This window comes from Coprinopsis cinerea (genome assembly GCF_000182895.1).
Source record: "Coprinopsis cinerea okayama7#130 chromosome 12 map unlocalized cont3.12, whole genome shotgun sequence".
NCBI lineage: Eukaryota > Fungi > Basidiomycota > Agaricomycetes > Agaricales > Psathyrellaceae > Coprinopsis > Coprinopsis cinerea.
In genome coordinates, this window is record NW_003307533.1 from 276,527 (window position 1) to 296,007 (window position 19,481).

General features: G+C 52.5%; 6 protein-coding genes across 6 annotated transcripts; 3 read left to right on the forward strand and 3 right to left on the reverse strand.

Moving 5' to 3' along the window:
- Positions 1–514: 514 nt before the first annotated feature.
- On the reverse strand, positions 515–1,702 carry CC1G_05827 (endoglucanase-4; the record flags this gene model as incomplete). Its single annotated transcript, XM_001834638.1, has 3 exons — positions 515–1,134; positions 1,200–1,350; positions 1,412–1,702. The coding sequence occupies 3 exons, from the start codon at positions 1,700–1,702 to the stop codon at positions 515–517; spliced, it is 1,062 nt and encodes a 353-aa protein (XP_001834690.1).
- Positions 1,703–4,054: 2,352 nt separating this feature from the next.
- Positions 4,055–4,673, reverse strand: CC1G_05828 (hypothetical protein; the record flags this gene model as incomplete). Its single annotated transcript, XM_001834639.1, has 3 exons — positions 4,055–4,197; positions 4,345–4,436; positions 4,567–4,673. 3 exons carry the CDS (start codon positions 4,671–4,673, stop codon positions 4,055–4,057), a joined length of 342 nt encoding a protein of 113 aa, XP_001834691.1.
- Positions 4,674–6,171: 1,498 nt separating this feature from the next.
- Positions 6,172–7,969, reverse strand: CC1G_05829 (hypothetical protein; the record flags this gene model as incomplete). Its single annotated transcript, XM_001834640.2, has 11 exons — positions 6,172–6,261; positions 6,324–6,335; positions 6,389–6,577; positions 6,613–6,714; positions 7,075–7,094; positions 7,153–7,183; positions 7,242–7,313; positions 7,371–7,438; positions 7,500–7,710; positions 7,767–7,833; positions 7,941–7,969. The coding sequence occupies 11 exons, from the start codon at positions 7,967–7,969 to the stop codon at positions 6,172–6,174; spliced, it is 891 nt and encodes a 296-aa protein (XP_001834692.2).
- A 119-nt stretch (positions 7,970–8,088) lies between these two features.
- On the forward strand, positions 8,089–10,362 carry CC1G_05830 (puf family RNA-binding protein; the record flags this gene model as incomplete). Its single annotated transcript, XM_001834641.1, has 6 exons — positions 8,089–8,374; positions 8,436–8,755; positions 8,804–9,129; positions 9,180–9,311; positions 9,363–9,548; positions 9,603–10,362. 6 exons carry the CDS (start codon positions 8,089–8,091, stop codon positions 10,360–10,362), a joined length of 2,010 nt encoding a protein of 669 aa, XP_001834693.1.
- Positions 10,363–10,559: 197 nt separating this feature from the next.
- Positions 10,560–12,110, forward strand: CC1G_05831 (hypothetical protein; the record flags this gene model as incomplete). The annotated part of the gene is made up of 5 exons (XM_001834642.1): positions 10,560–10,681; positions 10,750–10,910; positions 10,978–11,473; positions 11,544–11,759; positions 11,810–12,110. The coding sequence occupies 5 exons, from the start codon at positions 10,560–10,562 to the stop codon at positions 12,108–12,110; spliced, it is 1,296 nt and encodes a 431-aa protein (XP_001834694.1).
- A 4,813-nt stretch (positions 12,111–16,923) lies between these two features.
- CC1G_05832 (hypothetical protein) lies at positions 16,924–19,239 on the forward strand (the record flags this gene model as incomplete). The annotated part of the gene is made up of 1 exon (XM_001834643.1): positions 16,924–19,239. The coding sequence occupies one exon, from the start codon at positions 16,924–16,926 to the stop codon at positions 19,237–19,239; it is 2,316 nt and encodes a 771-aa protein (XP_001834695.1).
- Between the last annotated feature and the right edge of the window lie 242 nt (positions 19,240–19,481).

Below are 19,481 nucleotides of genomic sequence, written 5' to 3' on the forward strand. Positions count from 1 at the left end.
ACTCCGAACCCTGTCAACAACTTTGCAAACGTCGTAGTTACAGGAAGTCCTTCGAAAACCTGGGGTATCAACGTTTCCGGAAGCAAATGGGCGGATGAAAGGACAGCCGAGGCTCGACTTCAAAATGAACGTTCTCTAATTGTCATTTCATTGAGGGAAAGCATTTTCTATAGAGGTATGATACAGACGCATATTAATATGCATGCAAAGCTCGATGCTAATACTATAAGTACAAGGGAGTGTGAGAGTAGCGTAAGAATATAAGATAAAACCCGTATGTAAAGGGAAGCCAGTTCCCCGGAAAATAAAAAACAAAACAAAGCCATCAATATACTCATACAACCTGGGGATAGGTGGGCAATGGTGAAGCCGTGGATGCGATTTGTGTTTTTTTGCTGGTACAAATGCGAACGTGGGGATTGTCGTGATCTAAAGCTCTTGACTGGCATAACATTCGTGAATGAGGATGAACGAAAGTGTCGGACGGCGTGCAGGAGGGAGAGAGAGAGGGCGTTTAGTGGCGACGCTCGAAGCTGCCAGTCTCGATGAAGCGGCGCATGACGCGCGAGAAGTGGCGGGGGTAGAGAGCAGAGTCGCTAGTGGTCGACCTCTTGGACTTCTTCAACTTGCAAACCTTCTTCGAGGAGCGGACGGGCGAGCCAGAGGGGCTTGAAGAGGTGGGCTGAGGAGAGGCACCGCCGCGAGTGGAAGAGGAGCCTGAAGGAGCAGGGTTGTTGTTGCCGTTGTTGTTGTTGCCATTACCGCCATTATTGTTGTTTCCTCCATTGTTGTTGCCGTTTCCACCACCGTTACCGCCAGAACCGGGGGCAGGGCCTTCTTCCGAGACAAAGGCGGCGATGGCGGGGCCGGGGAAGGTGTAGTCCTGGGTGCTGAAGACGTTGGGGACGTGGATGCCGGGGTGATCCTCGGTGTAGCCACCAGGGAAGGAAACGAGCTCATCTTCCCTGGGCCGACCAGTGCCGTTGCCGCCTACACGAATCTGGGTGCAAGAGGGGTAGAATTCGGCCAGACCGCGCGTAGGGGCAAGGTGGAGAGCGATAATCTCGTGGCGGACGAGGTAGTTTCCGGGGGCAAGGTTTCTGGGCAACACTGCGGTGGCTTTGCCGCCGGACACTGTACAGAAAAAAAGAACGGTCAGCAATGAAAACGAGCAATATAAAAGAAATCTCTATACGCACTGAGGTCACCCTGGAACCAGTCAATCCGGCCGGGCTTGCGGCCAACTTGGTGAATCTTGAACCAGCGGGCCTGGCCAGCATCAAACTCGGCACAGGAAACATCGCCACAGCTTGCAAGGTAGGTGATCATGGGACCAGTGTTATGAGGCCACTGAAAACGTTTTTTGTTAGGTCAGCGCGAGTTGGAACTGATAGAAAAAAATAAGACGTACGGAAGTCAAATCAGCACCCCTCCAGTCAAAGGTAAGTGTATCTCCGGGGTTGGCTTGGAGGACTTCTGAGGCTCGTCGAGCATCAGGACCGCAGTTCACGGCAGGGTTGAAGGCGCCGAGGACAGGGTTGGCCGTGCTGATTTGTCGGATAGCACTGCGTTCACGGCCTTCGCCAAAGGGTCGGTTACCGGTGTCGGTGGTGCCACCAATGGTGACTTGGTGGACGAATCCGTGGGCTGAGACGTAAGAAGCGAGGAGAAGAGGGATGAAGGCAAGTTTCGTCGAGAACATGGTTATCGAGCGTGAGGGGGTCGTAAAGGGGATGGAAGCGGGTTGCGTCGAGGTTTATTAAGTGCGGTATGAGGTCTTGTCGTAAGTAGTGTGTCTGCCTGGAGGTGCACGCGCAGCGAACAACCAAAAGTCAAAACAGAAAACGGGGAAGGAACAGGAGGCAAAGGGGCCAAGAAATGAAAAAAGGGAGAAAGCGATGAGTTCGACAGACAAGCTGCGGGATGAGGAATAAAGCCGACCTTGGAGCCCTCGCTTTTTATCTATCCATAATCTTCTGCGGACTTGGACGTCCATTGTCCCCCTCGAGCCAAGTTGCCTATTGTTTGAGGGTGGAAAGCACGTTGAGATATCCGCGTTTAGCAGGTGCACCGCCACAAAACAAACAAGCCCAATCGCAAAGTCCGGACTCGCCCCCATTGTTCCCGGCGCTTGACGACCAAAGCTCGAAGACAAACACACATTTTCGCATTATCCCCCGCTGCTTGGACGTCTCCTCGTTACGACAAGGCCAATAGATCGTTCAGGGTGGCGTCGTATTGTGACGATTACCTCCCATCCCATTGAACTCGCCGCCAAACGTGTTCGATGAGGCGCCGACTATGTTTCCTAATTTGTACGCCATCACCGACGCCGGGGAGTGCGGGAGCCAAGCGACATGGGCGGTTTGCCTCGAGGAAAGTCAGTTTACTGATGAGAACGGAGAAGGTGAACTCTTCCGAGAATGAAAAGAGTCACAGCATTCTCAGCGTCGCCCGAAGACTCCGTGAGCACACGAATGGAGAGGATCGTCCCCTTCCATTCGTCGTTACATATTAATAGAAGGACAATCCTGAGCATTCGAGCCCGAGTTTCTAGGGACCCCGGTAGAAACGACGTCAAGAGGTCGTCTCTTTTACATTGGTAGCGATGAAGAATAAGATAAAAAAAAAAACAAATGCCAGAAACTAGGGACCCCTATGATACATCTGTGGAAGGCACTGCGAGGGATTATCGCCCTTGTACTACTCCAAAATTCCCATGAGCCAGCATGGAACAGAGGTGCAAAAGCCAGAAAAAGGACGTCGGTAAAATTGAAGCCTCTGAGGTTTGCAATAGACTTTGGTATAGTGTCTTCGAGCTCCGCACACCTGAGCAGGCACCAGTCTAAATTTAGCCAACAACATATCGGCGTGCATCAAGGAGATACAACGTCCGGCAAGCCAATTGAATGCAGACTTGACATGAGAGCCACGCACTGGCCTCATGGCTAGCAGTGTGTTGATGACCAGGGGTGCGCTATAGGCGGTGATGGTATACAGAGGTACCAAGAAAGTTGTTGCACATACCAGCGGAACCGGTGCCATAGTCCGCAAGGGGTCAAGGGTCTTGGGAGACGACGGGAGGTCCAATGTCCATGCAGGGTCGCATCGCCACAGACCAACAAGATAACGCAATGTGTTACAGTTTGCCACGGGAAGACAGCCAAAAGCCCAAAGCCATTGACGAAATACTTATGCCGGCAGGAGTCCATGCATCATGTCAAAGAGCAGAGCGGTTCCGTATGTGTGTACGATTGTTGTATGCGCAAAGCGAGGACGCAAATACGAGGTGTGGCGGATTGATTTTCTATTTCCGAGAAAGACGACAACGATTCAGCCAGTTGGTGCATTCATGATCAGCCACCATTCGAGCGTCCCAATCAAAGGCATCTGGACAAAGGGAAAGACACATATATACAGAGTTGGCAGATCGAGAGTTGCAGACACTGGCACAAATCAGAAAAAGGATATCGACGGATATTCCAAAGCCATTCCTGTGGCGAGACATGCAGTTAGAGAACACCTGAGCCCGAGTGGCCAGCGAAACAAGAGCCGCAGTGCCGTCAGCTCAGAGATAGCCGAGAAGAGCGAGAGACCGTCGAGGGTCGAGGGGTTTCCACTGCCAGAGAGGAACAGAACAGAATCAGACGAGAGATACATACTGCCGGCGCGCGCAGGGTCGCGCAAACGCGAAACCAGGATCCAGCCTGAGAGAGTAGTACAAAGTCCACCTTTGTCACTGTTGCAGTCACGGTTAACGTTGGAGGGGTACGGTAGTGACCATTTGCGAGACCTCTCCGATCTCGATTGGACAGAGCAACGACCCTAAGTACCTAAGTCTCGCGACTGGGTCTGACAGTTCTCTGTCCCTCAGGCCGTTGTCAGTCGAAGAAATCAGAAAATCGATGAACGTCTTTGACAAAATTCAAGGCCGGGAATCACGAAACAAAAACGAATATATATCAACATCACGGGTAAGAGAAGAAACAAAGGAAGAAGAGCTGCTAGTAGCAGCGCTTGGGCATATGTATCCAAGGGGGGTGCACATCATGATCTAAGCAGCGCTGTACTGACCAGTTGCTCCGTAGTACGGAGCTTGCTGCTGGTGGTGCTGCTGCTGCGGGGGTGGTGGTGCTTGTTGGGGGTAGCCTTGGCCTTGGTTAGGGTAGAGAGGCTCGTATTGGCCACTTCCGACGTCTGTAAAAACGTAAATTGAAAAAAGGGGGTGAGTAAGTATCGTAAACGAGTAAGATACGGGGCGTGGGTCGTTGTACAATATATCTCGGAGATTCGAGAAAGAGAAAGAGAGTACATAGTATCGATAGATGGAAAGGAAGAACGTACAGTGGAACCCTCCATTCCCGTACCTCTCCTCCGCCTGCATCTTCTTGTAGATTAGCCAGAAGGCATGGATGTGTCCCGGGAAGTATCCTAGGCTATAAAAACCGAAGAGGTCAGTGGGTGTCAGACATCAGACATCGTTCGTTAGGGACGAGATGGGGATGGGGCATGCATGCCCCTATGCCTTCAAAGGCGGCACCGACACAAATCAGAAACCAGACGTACATGGTAAGCAAGATATTGATGAGCAAGTCACAACTGCATCCAGTTATAATAGCAGCAGCAGCAGGGGGGAACAGAATCGCAATCTGTGTTCCACCATTTCCAAACATTCATTAGAAACCCTCCAAACCAAACTTGGCCGGGGCCCTTGGGTCACCCGAGCAAAGGAAAAGGCATACGAGGATGAGCGCAACGTCGGACGTTCGGACCATTCTGGGTTAGTTTCTAGTTTGTATACTGAATGCAGCTGAGATAGGGGTCGTCGTCGTAAGTCGTGGATGAGGTGAAGGGAGGAGCTCCAGTGCGCAGCCCCCTGCCAAGCCTACCTTAGTACCTACGCGCTTCGCGCGCCAAAACAACTGTCAACAACGTCCGAGTCGGTCGGGCAGGACCCCCCAAAATCTCGACGAAGGTCCGAGCGGATTCCGGACAGGATTTTCAGGTTTTGGGGACAGGCTGGAGGTCAAATCCGGACAGAAAAGGGAATTTTGAGGCCGCAAGGCCAGTGAAATCCCGGACAAAATTGGCATTTTTGGCCTCAACGGCGGGAAAAAAAACGCCAATTTGCGAAACGAGCGCCGCACCCGGACATTTTTTGCGGTTTCTGACAGACTCCTACCCAGTCGCCGTAAACGTCTTTATCTTATCTTATCTCTCCTGCCGAACTTTCTCCGAACGTTGGAGGAGCACGTTTACGGGCGACTGGCAACACTTGTTGCTTTGTCCTTGTTTGTCACGGACCTCCCCAGTCTGTCCATCGTCCTTGGAGAGGCTATACTCCGTGTTTCTGGCAATATCGTTGTGTTTGACTATAGCTTAATGGTTTTGAGCACCCGCAAAGCATAAATACACTCATAACCACCGCTGTGACTAGTCCTCCTCATTTGGGACAGTCTTCTAGTGCTTGCCTACAGAATGGGCCATTTGCTGAAGGTGAAGATCTATATTAGTTGAAATTCGTACAAAAACTGGCTAGTGACTGGCTAGTGAAACATTTATGACTGTATTACGGAAGAACTAGCCCTCAAACCCCTTGCAGTACATAGCTCTCTGGATTAGCGCTCGTCCAGAGGGTGTTGCCAAACAATACCAAAGTAACAAGTGTTGCCAGTCGTCCGTAAACGTTGAGCTCCTTGAGTTCGGAGAACGTTCGGCAGCTTACCTAAGAACGTTTACGGCGTCTGGGTAGGAGTCTGGGTTTCTGAGGCGCGAGGCCTGATAAACGCCCGGACAGGAACTCCAAATTCGAGATTTTTGCTCCGGACGGGAGACCGGGAACCTGTATCGGGCCTTTATCGAGGTATTGGGGGTCCTGGTCGGGCGCGTGTTCGAACCTCGCCCGGTGCAATATGTGTGCAGTCGACTATGTGTGCAGTCGACAAGCATTGGACAAGCATCAGAGGCATAAGTAGGGTTACCGAATGAAGCGCTGACGTATACATGGTCTTGATCTACCAGGATTCACTTCTATCCCACCCCATCCTACTGGCACCCTGAACAACTGCGAGTCAGCGGCCTTGCCCACATCGACAACTAGCCACCTCAGTCCGCCGCTGCACCGATTCCTCCCCCTGATCTACACCCTCCTTCCAAAGACCCACCTCCTCCTCAGAAACGCCTTGAAAATGGCAGAAGCACTCGAAGGGCGACGTCAGGGACGGGCGTGATGCTGAGAGGAGCAGCCGCCTCGTACACCGACTGCAGTGGGAATCGTACCACGATATAGTCGTGCTTCAGGATGGCTGGGAGCCAGTATTTACCGGCAGGTCGATCTTGCCAGATAGAGAAGCAAGCCCGCGATGGAGAAGACTCACGTTCTACTTACGAACGAGATTCGCGCTTCCGTATGCAACCCGAGGGTCTTCAATGTGCTGTCAAGATAGGGCGTGGCGGCCTTTCCTGTCTCGACCACGACAGAGGTAGCTGAAAAGAAGATAAATTCGTTGGGTGTGAAGGTCTCCCCCGTTGCGACAGTAGGTGGAGACTCGGGGGATGGCTCTTCGAATGCGTGGTCCTATACCAGGTTGAAAGGTCAGTCACATAGCAGACAACAGCGAGGTCGCCTTCGCATTCCAAGGGCGCGGCTGGCTGGGTATCAGAGTCCGCACTGGGACCTGAGCCTTCTCTCACTGGAGGCATAACGGATAGGAGCTGGAAGTGAGCGAGAAAAGACGGGATGGGTTAGAAAAAGGCAGAAAGCCAGAGGCGCAAAGGGAAAGCCCTTTTGCATCATCGGGGATCAAGGCAAGGAAATGCAAGTGAAGTGGAGCGGGAATCAAAGGAAGAAGCAAAAGCAGCGACGAACATGGCCGAACTGGATGGGACTGCACGGAACTGCATAAGACTGCAGTGGTGCTACGATGCAATGGTGCAGCAGAGTCTTCATGTGAACCCTTCCCTTGCCTACATGCTGCCGGGTATTCACGACATGGGGTCACGAGAGAGTGCAAGCCGCATGGAGCGTAGCTTGGGAAAGTCGAAAACCACATCGATTCCACAGGTTTATTTTACAATCGAATTGACGCCACGAGCTGGACAAACTGCGAGTTAGACCCGGCATGGAAGGAGTAAAGTGCACGATGCACAAACCTGAGAGATAATCCTTTACGTTGCTAGGGCTCTGTTAGACAGGTCTATGGTCAGCTTCCTCGACACTCGGAACCACAAGAGGCACGCACCAAGCTTTGAATAATGGCGTAGACGTGCCTATCATGGTACCGCAACCCCGTTGCCGGGTCAGTGTAGGGGGCCTGCAGCAATGGTCAAGTCAGATTTGAATAATAGCCATGCAAATGAATCAAGCGCACCTCTAGTCCAGTAATATCACAATAGTGTTTCTGAGGCCACACAGAGGGCGGCGCCTCGATAGTCGCGTCTGGGAAATCGAAACAGTCAGGCCAACCGTTCGAGATCGACGAGAACAGTATAGCCCATACAAGTTGGAACCTCCTCCTCAGCGCTGTCAACGTCCATGGCGTTGCTGTCTGCACGCTCCTGTCGACGGCGTTCACGCTCAGCTCGTTCGCGTTCTCGTTCTTGTCCCAAGACCGCCTTCAAGTTCTTCGCTCGACGATTGACGTTCTTCGTGTAGTTTGGGTTCTTGAACGGTCTTGGACTATGCAGGTACGAGAATTGTTCGGCTAGACTCTATACTCGAGGCCGTCAGAGGTTGGACGTTGGCTAAGCTGCTGCCGGCGACGTACAGGAACATGGGGTGTCGCTGAGCCGTCCGACGCCGCTACTTTCTTCTTTGTTCCACCCTTTGGAGGCCTGAATATCTAGTTAGATCGTCGTCGTTGATGGCGAGATCAGGGATTCTTACATTGAGCACGGTGCAGAATGTTGGAGCTCATCGCGGACGAACAGCGACGACTCACGATCCAACAGACGCGCTGTGGCCGTGCATGAACGTGGGAACCCTTCCACATTTGGCAATTTGATGTTTCTTCAGCCGCCGCGAAATTCAGTTCTGCTTTTCAATTTCCTCCACTTTCCCCAGGCCTTGTTTCTTCTAACACCACGATTATGGGGCCCAAACCGATATTGAAACGAAAGGCTCAGTCGCAGCCGGCGACAAAGTCCAAAAAAATCCACCTGGATAAGGCTGAAAAGCCTGAAAAGAAGCGAAGTCGACCTGTGACCGCGACCTTGCCTCCACCAGAGGCCAGTGGGACCGACTCTGAAGATGACGACGAGGATCAGGCTGCAGACGATGAGGAAGACGAATGGGATGGTGTTGACGACGACGGCGACGTGGAGATGGAGAACGAATCGCCTCAAAACGCTACAAAACCAGCAAAAGATCCCAACGGTATGTCTATTGAAATTCTACATTGATTCTGTATTGAAAATTATGTTCTAACCCACCAAAGCTGCCAGGGAATCGCACAAAGCACAAAAGGCATTGCTTCAGGAACGCAAGGCGGCCAAACCGCATTCGAATCTGTTGGCTGAAGCCAAACGTATCTGGGCTCTCGCCCGAAAAAAGGACATCAAACCTGCCGAACGACAGAAACATGTCCAGGAACTCATGTCCACGATCAGGGGAAAGGTCAAGGAGATTGTGTTCAAGCACGATGCCAGTCGTATTGTGCAGACGATCGTCAAGTATGGAGGACAGAAGGAGCGAGACGAGATTGCTTCGGAGCTGAAGGGCAGGTTCAGGGAGTTGGCGCAGAACAAGTATTCCAAGGTGAATAACCCTCTTTTCTGGCCGAAGAAAATGCTAATGGTCCTTTAGTTCTTGGTGACCAAGCTTATTCGATTCTGTTCCTCGCAACGACAGTCGATACTATTGGAATTCCAACCTCAAGTTCTCCGCTTGTTGCTTCACCGCGAAGCTACCTCCGTGCTCGCAGATGCCTTCGAACTCTACGCCAACGCCTACGAACGGTCCATCCTTCTCCGTGAATTCTATGGCAAGGAAGCCACTCTCTTCACAATAACATCCGGCAGCGAGGAGGACAAGGAGAAGGCCCGCAAGGGCCTCAACGGGTACCTCGAGGGTGTGGACGTCGAACGGAAACGACGAATCATCAGATCGGTCAAGGAAAACCTGACGACAGTGTATGTGCTCTTCATACCTCCCCGGAAGCTTGAATTGACTCAGTCAATAGTTTCAACAACCCAGATAAGGGTGCCGTGACACACGCCATCATCCACAGGGTGCTATGGGAGTACCTGCAGGCCCTGAACTCTCTTCCCGAGGAGGAGGAACGGGAAAAGCTTCGCAGAGAGATGTTTGAGACGTAAGTGGGGCTATTTATGCATCGAACGACGACTCTAACCATGATCTCCAGTTGCCAGGAAGTCCTCGCCGAAATGGTACACACCAAAGACGGAAGCAGGGTCGTCCGTGAATTCCTGGCCTGTGGAACTGCCAAAGACCGGAAGCAGATCCTCAAAGTGCTCAAGCCACACATCGAACGAATGTGCCTCGACGACGAAGCCCAACTCGTTCTCTTCACCGCACTGGATGTTACCGAGTACGTTTGACCAATCGTTTCCACCCGCGACTCCCTTCCCTGACATCTTTTCAGCGACACAAAACTCCTCGCCAAGTCCATAGTCTCAGAAATCGTCAACTCGGCCGAAAAGCTCTACACGACCGTCCAAGGACGTCGCGCCCTCCTCTATCTCATCGTCCCGCGCTCAAGACGACACTTCACCCCCGCCCAAATCGCCTCGCTGGCCGAAACAGACGAGACCAGGTCCCGGACGAGCAAAAAGTCGCCCGAGAACAGGGAGAGCGAGATCCGCACATCCGCGAGCGAGGGGCTGATATCGTGGGTCCAGGAGGAAGCTTCGACGCTCATCAGGGATCCTGGCGCCAGCTTGGTCGTCACCGACATCATGCTGAACGCTGAAGGTGACAAGTCGAGTGCCATCGCTTCGCTTCTTAGCGCTATCACCATCCCTTACCCACCCGACGAAATCTCGAAAGACGCGCACCCTATCGATCTGGCTCATACCTCCCGGCTCTACAAAACCCTCCTGCAAGGCGGCCATTATAACCACAAGACCCAGTCTATCGAGCCTGCTCGGGATTGGAAGCCGGCAGCGTTCGCGGTCCAGTTTGTCAACACCTTGGGCAAGGACCTCGTCGTGGCGATGTGCACCAAGGGCGAGCAGAACGGGTGCTTCGTCGTTGCGGAGCTCTGCCAGGCGCTCGTTAGTGGTGACGAAAAGGAGGCGAGGAAGAGCGTGAAAGAGTGGTTTACGAAGGAGGTTAGGAAGACGGTGGAGGACAGCGAGGCGAGGGGTAAGAAGGTTCTCCTGGAGAAGTTGGAATTGTTGTAGATTGAGTAGATAATTCCCTTCTTTATGCTCTTGCTTACTTCTTGACCCTGTTGCCAGTTGGGAGCTCCCCGGTGTGATTGGTAGGGAGGATAATGAGACCCCTATTTCAATTTGTCATCATTGTGATCCGTTTTTTCGTGAATTCAACGGGGCCCGGCGCTCGTCGCGCTCGTTTCGCGACTTGAACTTCATCCTCAATGGCGCCCATAAGGACAGGTCCTGGGCCCAGCGCAGACAACACTCCGAGCCAGTCGTCGTCTTGGAATACGACGGCGAACGGATCCTTGTCCCACGACCTGGTCCCGGTAGTACCTTCCAAGTACGTTCAACTTCCATTCACGAGACAGAACGCCTATCGATCGAAATTGACTGGCAGGATGTATACAGGCTTGCGCAGAGGCATTTTGCTGAGCTTAAAACATGGACGCCGGAGCGGTTTGAGTTCAGGACGAATGAACTCCGGGCGTGTGCTGGTGAATGGACCAAAATATCTGAAGCTTCCTTGGCGACGGTTCTTCCGCTTGTCAACGTCCTGAGGGTTACTAAAGGTGAGTGGCACACTGTCACAGCACCTTGTCCTCCACTTTGGAATTCTCATTCTGTGGCCTTCACCAGCTCGTCACTCGACCCAGATGATCCAGATCAATGTCGAGGTTCGGTCTGAGGTCTGCGACGAGCCAACGGGTCAGAGAGTGACCGTCAAAGTCAAGCCTGATAGCAAAATAGGAATTCTCCACGATGCTATCGAAAAGGTTCTCGGTATAGCCCGCGACGCACAGCGCCTGCTGTACGGTGGAAGAAGGGTCGATATAACAAGTGGCACTTTCGCGGACTACGGCATCAAGTCGGGCGATACCATTATCGTCTACAATGTCCTGCGAGGAGGGAAGCCGGTCATATATCTCTTCTCTCCCGTGGAAAGAGAGGTCTCCGTCAAGCTCTCGCTCGTCCCCCAATGGGAATTCTCAGCTATATACCCCGTGGTGCCAGTGAAGACTGCGAGTGCGGGTTCAGGCCAAGAAATCGAATGGACTGTCACAACGTCAGCTGACGGATCGCTCAAGGAACGAACGACAGGATTGGAAGTCGCCTACCTATTCTGGGAAGCAGAGTGAGTGTGCGCGTTGCTTCTTTCAGCTTCTTTTTCCCGTTCGAGCTGACCGACTCGGATGCCGTGCCAGGACGACCCGTGTTGCGCCCCTGTCACCTCCTCCCACACCGACGATCGCTGCTACGGATCCGGGCGATGGTCCCTTGCAGGAGGTATTCGTACCAAATGATGCGCATTTGTGTAGTGAAAATTCGGTGGTTGTCGAGACGAGCAAGGTGACGCCGTATCTGGATGGTGCGCTGAAGGCCCTCGGGCTTCACACAGAAGCGCGCACTTCGTTCATCACGTTCGTCTCCGCCTGTCTTTGCCGTTTCGACACTAACAAGGTTTGTCTAGCTACTGGCTTCCAGCAATTCTGAAGCACGAATACGTCGCGTTGCGGTTCTTACCCCAGTCGGCTTACGAAAGAGCGGCTCCTCTCGACATTACGCCAGCCCCTGACGTTGTCCTTCGCATATTTATGCTCTTCAAGGGCGTCGATCAAGGCGAACTTGAAGAAGATTGGAAACAGGCTGCATACCGAGCCACTGAACCGGTGGGGCGATGGGTTCAGGTTGTCGGTGTTGATGTGCCCAAGGCCACCGATCCTCAATCGTTTCGGGTGGTTGAATGGGGAGGAATGGAAATCCATCGTTGACCGGCCATTGGTGTCCACCAGTCAGACACTTACCGAAGATCACTCACATTCGGCACCCTCGATTTCGTTTGCTACCGCTGCGTCCATCGTCTTTAGGCTCGGAATCTGGATGGTACCTGACACTGTGTTATTCGTAAGCGTTCGAACCTTGCACGCCCTTGGAAATCGCATCTCAGCTATAATTCGCTTCAAACATGCTCTCTTGCTGCAGATGCCAACAGGCAAATTAAAAAAACTCTGATATTCGGGCGAAGCAATGATTCTGAAAGAGGAATGTACGGTACGCGCAAGCGCGCCTGACGCATCATGCCGCTAGTCGTTTCAGCTATTTTTAGCACACTACAGTGCACCCCCATTTCATAAGCTGGATTCTAGGCCAAGGTACGATCCTACTTGGCATATTTCGGTTTGAGAACTGCCACGCTTGCTTCTAGGACCATGCACTCAAACACGGAGTGCCCGAGTTCCCCGTAGTGAACCAACTCGTACCTGTACCAGGAGAGAAACATTCAAACACGCCACCCGACGGCTTAATCTCTCCACCTAGTGTTTGGCGCCGCCACTCGAGTAGGCTCTCTCTCGATACCGACACTATTCTGGTACCATTCACGTCGCATTGCACCTGGGGGAACCGTGAGTGTTTTAATATGCCTAAACGGCCTCGCGAATATTGCGCTTCGCGCAACAATCACCGAGGCATCTGGCGTCAGAGGCGCACGTTACCGCGGTCAAAGCTCCCAATCTCTGCGCGCTGCATAAATCCAGAGTAGAACCGCCAAACTGGCTCAATTGCGTTTTTACAGATTGGAAAGTTCGACCCTGACTCTGGAAAGGCAGTGACATGCGCAACTCAGAATCAAGAGATTGCCTTTTTCTTGCCGCGATCTTCCTTGGATCGTCTCTGGTGCAGATGTGGACAAGGAGGTAGGCAGACTGGTGGGTGGTGCTGGTGGTGCTGATGATGCATGTCTATCTGCGGGCGCCTTCACGGCGTGCGGTTGCTTTGATACAGATGGCGGGGCTTACAGTAACGCCAACCATGCAACTGATCTCACCACTGGCCATACCTCTCTCTGATGTCTAGAAGCAAAGCATCATCGCTCACGGCATTTGGCTCTTGCTGCTCATGCTCCGTGGGGGCCTGCGGTAAGTCTTTATATAGAAAATTGACGACTTTCACGGGTCAGATGGCGGTGGCCTGCCCAGAGGGTCGGAATGCCCCTCAAGTATTGGCGAATTCATACCACCTGCCTTGTTAATTTCCAAAACGGATCGGTCTAAAAACGCGACAGCCCTTTGTTCTCTATATGCAAGATTATAGACACGTCTTAAAAGGGAGTTCACTTAGATCCCGGACTTCACACCCAGTGTCAAGATCGAATATCAGCGTGGTCGAACAGGTTTCACACAGGCCCAGCTGAAAAAGCTGCGACGATGTACGAGGCGGGAACTGTCGCGTCTGTAGGGAGGCGGCTGAGTGTAACAGCTTCGACGTGGATCACATAGCCCTGACTGTATTCAATAGAGATAGTTTGATTGAATGGAACAACCGAGGCCGACGCTCCCGTCTCACATGTAGGCGCCGCAGAACGTATCGTCGGGTTGCAGGGATATGAAATGCTAATCCATACGGCGTAGTCAACAGGCATTGTGCGTTATCTGAGCAGTCCAGAAAGGGCCGCCTCAACTGATGGCAAAAACAGATTTGAGGGACATGTTTTCACCCCGCTGCATTTGGGTATAAGTCGTGTCCATGACTGGTGACCGATCATTAGCTCTGACCTTTCTCCATCCGTTGGTTATCCTTGAAAGACGTGCCTTAATAGACCAAGTCCTTGTACCTTGCTCGACTGAATAGCCAGCCTAATCACGAAGTGATTATGTTTCACCGAGCTCGATGATTCCGAGAAACGTGGAAATTAGGCATAAAATAAGAGCCCAGCGGTATTCCCGGATAATGAGCAACCTGAGCTACGCCAAATAGACTTGGCTTTCCAGGAATAAACGAAGACGGGGAACATTCAATTCATTCCACCAAGTTGATACCCCCAAGCAGAGGGTGTACCGTTTAACGAGGGGTTAGAGCGAACAAACCGATGACCACAATGAACCTACGGTGCCACCAAAAGTGTCCCTTCCTGGATGACTCCCTATGCCTCGTGACGCCGCGAATGGCTTAGCTCTCCGACGAGAATGACCGCTGACCTGAGTCGACCACACCACTCCGCAGAAGAGGCTAAACCCACCAAGTTGAAAAGATCAGATTATCACCACCACCAACAAAAGAGTTGCACCGATAATCTGCGACGATCCACCGCAGACACCGAAGGGAAGCTGGGATACAAAAAAATTGATAGATATGGGCCAACCATCTCAGTTCGTTTCTCTCCCCGGAGTATCAAAGAAATGTCGCTTACCATTTTGGTCCGATGAAGACAGGGCAAAGGGAAGCAAACGGGCAGAGACGCAGACACCTCTGATCAGGCTTGACGACATGATATCAACCTCATCAAATGAAATGGTAGTGAAGGCCTTTCGTCGAATTGCAGTCCCCCCAGACGTCAGTCGTGCGGAAACGCGAAATCGCCCGAACATAAGAATCGTGTACACACACCAATGGCGCGGTCTCCACGTTAATCTTGCCTATGTCATGTAGTCGTGATATCAAGATCCGTAACGAGACTGGCGCGAGAAAACAGGGTGGTCAATGAGATTGGGGCAATCCGATAGTAATGTCCACCTACCGTCTCTCCACTCCCAGCCACGAGGCCTATGAAACGAGGTGCCCACCGGCGAACAAACCTAATCTGCTGGAGGACGGCCCCCACAGCTCCAAGCTCCCTCCGGCCTGCTTTCTGATACTACTAGAGGAGACGGAAGGCCTTCTGGTCGGAAAGTTGTCAACCCCATCGAGCTACCGCAGGAAAGGGAAACACTGCGCCAGTACCGCCTTCGCAGGAAAGGAACCCCCAAAACCCATCAGGAAGTGTTTAATCACAGGCGCGCGTGTCAACAGCGCGCTTGTAGATGCTCTATCGGGCGCTCTAAAGAAAGGTTCCTCTTGGATGAGGAATTATGGAGGAATTATTGCGATAAGAAGGCTCAACCAAGGTCCCATCAGTGCGCGTTAAAGCTGAGGGTTTCGTGGTGAGCCCCTTGCGGGCCCGAGAACAATATCGCCCGGAAGCTATGATATCAGAATATACAAGAATCCCAACACGGAAGTGGTAAAGTGGACGTTACGAAACTGCGACGATTCCTTCCCCCACAAATAGTAGTAAGACACCCAGGGTACAGTTCGCGATGTCCTCTTGACGGCATAACCTGTCCAATGGCCAGTCATGGGCGAAGGTTTGTGTACCATCTGTCTGCCCAGGCCATGGCCGCAATACATTCCCGGTCATCAGACAGCGGTTTAGTAGCCGAGAGCACGACTTCCTTACCCCCTTGGTTAACGGATAAACCTGCATCTACAGAGCTGGTTGAGTCATGACTTGACGCTGTTGGGCTCAGCTTGAAATCGCGAAGGATATACGTGGTCAGTGCGCCCGTAGGATATCCTAGAAGCGCGATAGGTGAATTCTGAGCCTAGATACATACCGTTTCCGACAGCGAGAGAATACCATGATGGCCTCACCGAAAGATGGGTATCCCGTAACAAACCTACCGGTAGTGGATCGAGCTATCTGCCAGTACACTGGACCACGAGATGGTTGATATCGAGCCGGACTAACTGCCAGTGCGAACTGCTGGAAACACGGGTTCCTTTGCGCTGACAGCTGTTTGCGCTGAGGACACCCAGTGGGCTTGTGAGAGAACGTGCTATCCCTCTCAGATACGCCAGATTCCGAATTCGCGGGCTTCTGTCGGACAGAGGAAACCCATTCAGGGCGCGGAATCCGACTCGGAATCTCATCGCCCTCCAAGATTTCATCAGTAAGGCTCAAGTTGAGAGCCAGGCGATGTGGGGAAGCGGTTATCAGTACACACAGCATCGTACGGTGCCAGTGGTCCTCTGCCACATGTCGCTTTGCCTGAAGATAGTCATTGTATACAGCAATTCGTGTCCCAGGTCCCTGAAAGAACGGGACTGCAAAGGTTCTATCAGCATTAGACCTCTGCAGGTCCGAGTCGTAACAGCCTAATTGATAGCGTCCAGACGCATCTTCCATGCCTGTCGGAATGAAAGCATTCGAGGAACTATCGAGAAGATGAAGATCAAGTCGGAGCCCAGGTCGGAGACGTCTGCAGGTGTTTGTCAAGTTGCCACAGAAGACAAGAGATCCGAAATGGCGAAGTTCCCTCAATAGCTGGTACAAACCCGGATTTGTTTCACCAGGATGGAAACAAAAGCAGGAGGCTGTTCCGCCCGAGAACGCACAAAAGATAGTCTTTCGCCAAAGCCTCGAGCATCATCAAAGAGGCATTGAAAGCATCTCCGACAAATGCCTGACACATTTCCCAGCCCCTTGCATATGCATAGACTTAGGGGCCGGGACGTACTACGAAGCCGTTAGCATCGCTTTGCTGATCTGTATGCAAACCACGAACTGATCGCCAGATGAACGTTTTGCCAGTTGCAAACAGTCATTTTTCTCCTTTGAATAAGGCAGATATATCAGGGACATTAGCGCTAAGATCGTCCAGCCGCGGTAGTGGTTGTGGAAAGAAGACAAGAGGGGCCTAAGCAAACTTGGATCGCGTGGCAGCGTGACACGGACGCGTTGCAGTCACGGCCACGTGACCAATATTTGTTGTGACGGACGCGTCACTCACTGCCTCCCGCGCCAGGGCTTTCTACCCAACCACCACCATGGCCAGACCGCCCATCTCTGGGATTTTTCGAGAAAAGCTCGTTCTAGGTGCTAAACTCGAGGTCTTACGAAGTCAAGAAAGCGACTATGAACGCTTGATTAAACAGCTTACCGACCTCAAGGCGACAGTGACTCATGAACGGCGAAATTTAGAAGAACGGGTCAAAGAACTGGACGCCCTAGGCTTGCCCATAAACTGGCTTCCAAACGAGCTTATTGGGCAGATTCTCGCAATTGCAGTGGAATTGGAGGTCTCCGAGCGGCCGGAATCGTCCCCGAAACCGTTGGTTGTCCCCGTTCTGTTGTCGCAAGTCTGCCGGCGATGGCGGGATGTCGCGCGCAGCACACCGCAAATCTGGTCAAACCTCCATTTTCGATTGTATTCCCTCCGCGATGTGAGGCGAAACCAAAACTTCGTGTCTCGTTCTGGGACCGTTCCTCTGAAGGTGCGGATTTGGAACACGGGCGATGCCAACAGCCAGAGTCTGCTTGGATTGGGCCCAGCTTCAGAACGAGGCGTTGCTGTCAATGTAATCGACATTCTGAAACCGCTCTGCAATCGAATCCAGCGCCTCGAAGTCGGTACTCGAAGCCCAGAGGGAATTGTCCCAGTCATCAAATTTCTCAACGACCCGGCCTGGCCCCTCCCACTACTCGAGTTCGCGTCTTTATCCATCATTTCTGCTCGGCCTCCTCTCTTCACGAGCGCATCCCGCGCGCTTCTCCGCAACAACGAGCTCCAAACTAATGCGGTTGCCCCGGCATTGTGTAACCTCAAGCATCTCAAGTTTGAAGAGGTCCCTATTACGACTCTCCCAAGCTACTATATCGCCAATTTGTCATCGCTAGAGTTGGTCTTCGGCCCTCGCAAAACAGGACCAACTTCCTCCCATTCGCTATCTCGATATTATCTCAAGCTTTCGTCTGTTCTTCGGATCCTTTCCCAAGCCCAAAGATTGGAAGAGCTCACTCTCAGCAACACCGTCCCGATCTTCGACGTTGTTTCACCTGACGGCACGGAAGTTTCTGGCCCTTCTGGCCTTGAAGTAGTTCGAATGCTGCCCGTTAAGCTCGAGCACTTAAAAACTATCAACTGGAACTACCCGACTGCCGGCGACGTTTATCGGGTGATGAGGTTCCTCCAATGTCCGGCTGTGGAGAGATTGGATCTCTTCCTAGATGGAAAGCACGCTAGGCAAGATCCATTGCTATGGAGAGGTTATGTAGAAGCGGCAAATGGGTCAACCGCGTTGCCAATGGCCGCAATCCAATTCCCATCACTCCGAGACCTTACCTTCCAGTGCCCGGACGACGACTACTCCTCCTCCGCTCTCCGCAAATTCGCATTCCCCGTTCTCGAAAAATTCGAGCTTATCAACGTCGATAGAGCCCCTAAATCCACGAAAGAAGACACCATTTCGAAGCCATGGCCATCCCTCCCTCGAATCGAATCCATTTTTCGCGATCCACGGCTCTTCCATCTCACCCACCTCACCCTCTCCTACTTCCAATTCACGATCGATCATCGGCGAGCTGAGGCTGTACTGGGCTACATGCCCGTGCTGACCTCCCTCTCCCTCGATTCATGCCTCGGGGTGGAGAACCTAATCCGGGTCTTAGAAGACAAAGCCATCATCCCACTTGCCTTCCACAGCCCCTCGCCGTCCGCGAACGCGCGGACACGTCGTGGCGTCAAGGTTTGTCCCCGCTTGGAGTCACTCTCATTTTGGGGGTGTGATGATCTGGACCTCCCAGTTTTGCTCAGTGTCGTGTGTGCCAGGAAAGGCGACGATAACGGAGCTGCGCTGGGACCAGAAGGTCATTCTCCTTCTGCGGCCACCCCGAATGGAGTTGGGACCAGCGTCACGGGGGCAGCTACCACCGCCCCGGGAGGCGGGAAGTCAAGTGAGCAGAAGGTGATGGGACAAGCCGCGCAGATTTTGGGGCGCAAAATTCGCCCTCTGCGTAAATCTGCGCGGCAGGCTGTGGTGAACGGAGGAGGGGCTTTGGGTGGTGGGGAAGGTGGGAATGCACCGTCGGTCAACATCGTTTCAGGCGTCCTCGCAGCCCAGGAAGCACTGAACCCTTCCCCGATCTCCTACATTCGGATCCACGATTGTCGCTTGATCAGTGAAGAGGCGGCTCTTTCCCTCAAGGAGGAGCATGGTGTTACAGATGTGATTTGGACAGCCCTTTCGGACGACGAGAGTGTGGACGACTCAGACTGGGATGGGGACGAAGCAGCCGACGACAACGCCTCCACCTCTTCCGACTCATCAGATGCGTCGGACCATGAACCACTATCATCTTCATAGGCCACATCCACTTTGACACGATTGTTTATTGTATTTTCTCCTGGTCCTTGTCATACATAGCGGGCCATACTAATAGTAACAACAGATGAACGAACTGTTCGATGTCGACATCCCGAGGGAGTGGTACAGGCAAATCCCAACCCATCATATCTTGCGGATCGATGACTGCTATGTCGTCTGGTCGGGCTGGTTCGTCTCCTGCATGACTCACATAATAGAACTTCTGTCTGGAACATCTACGA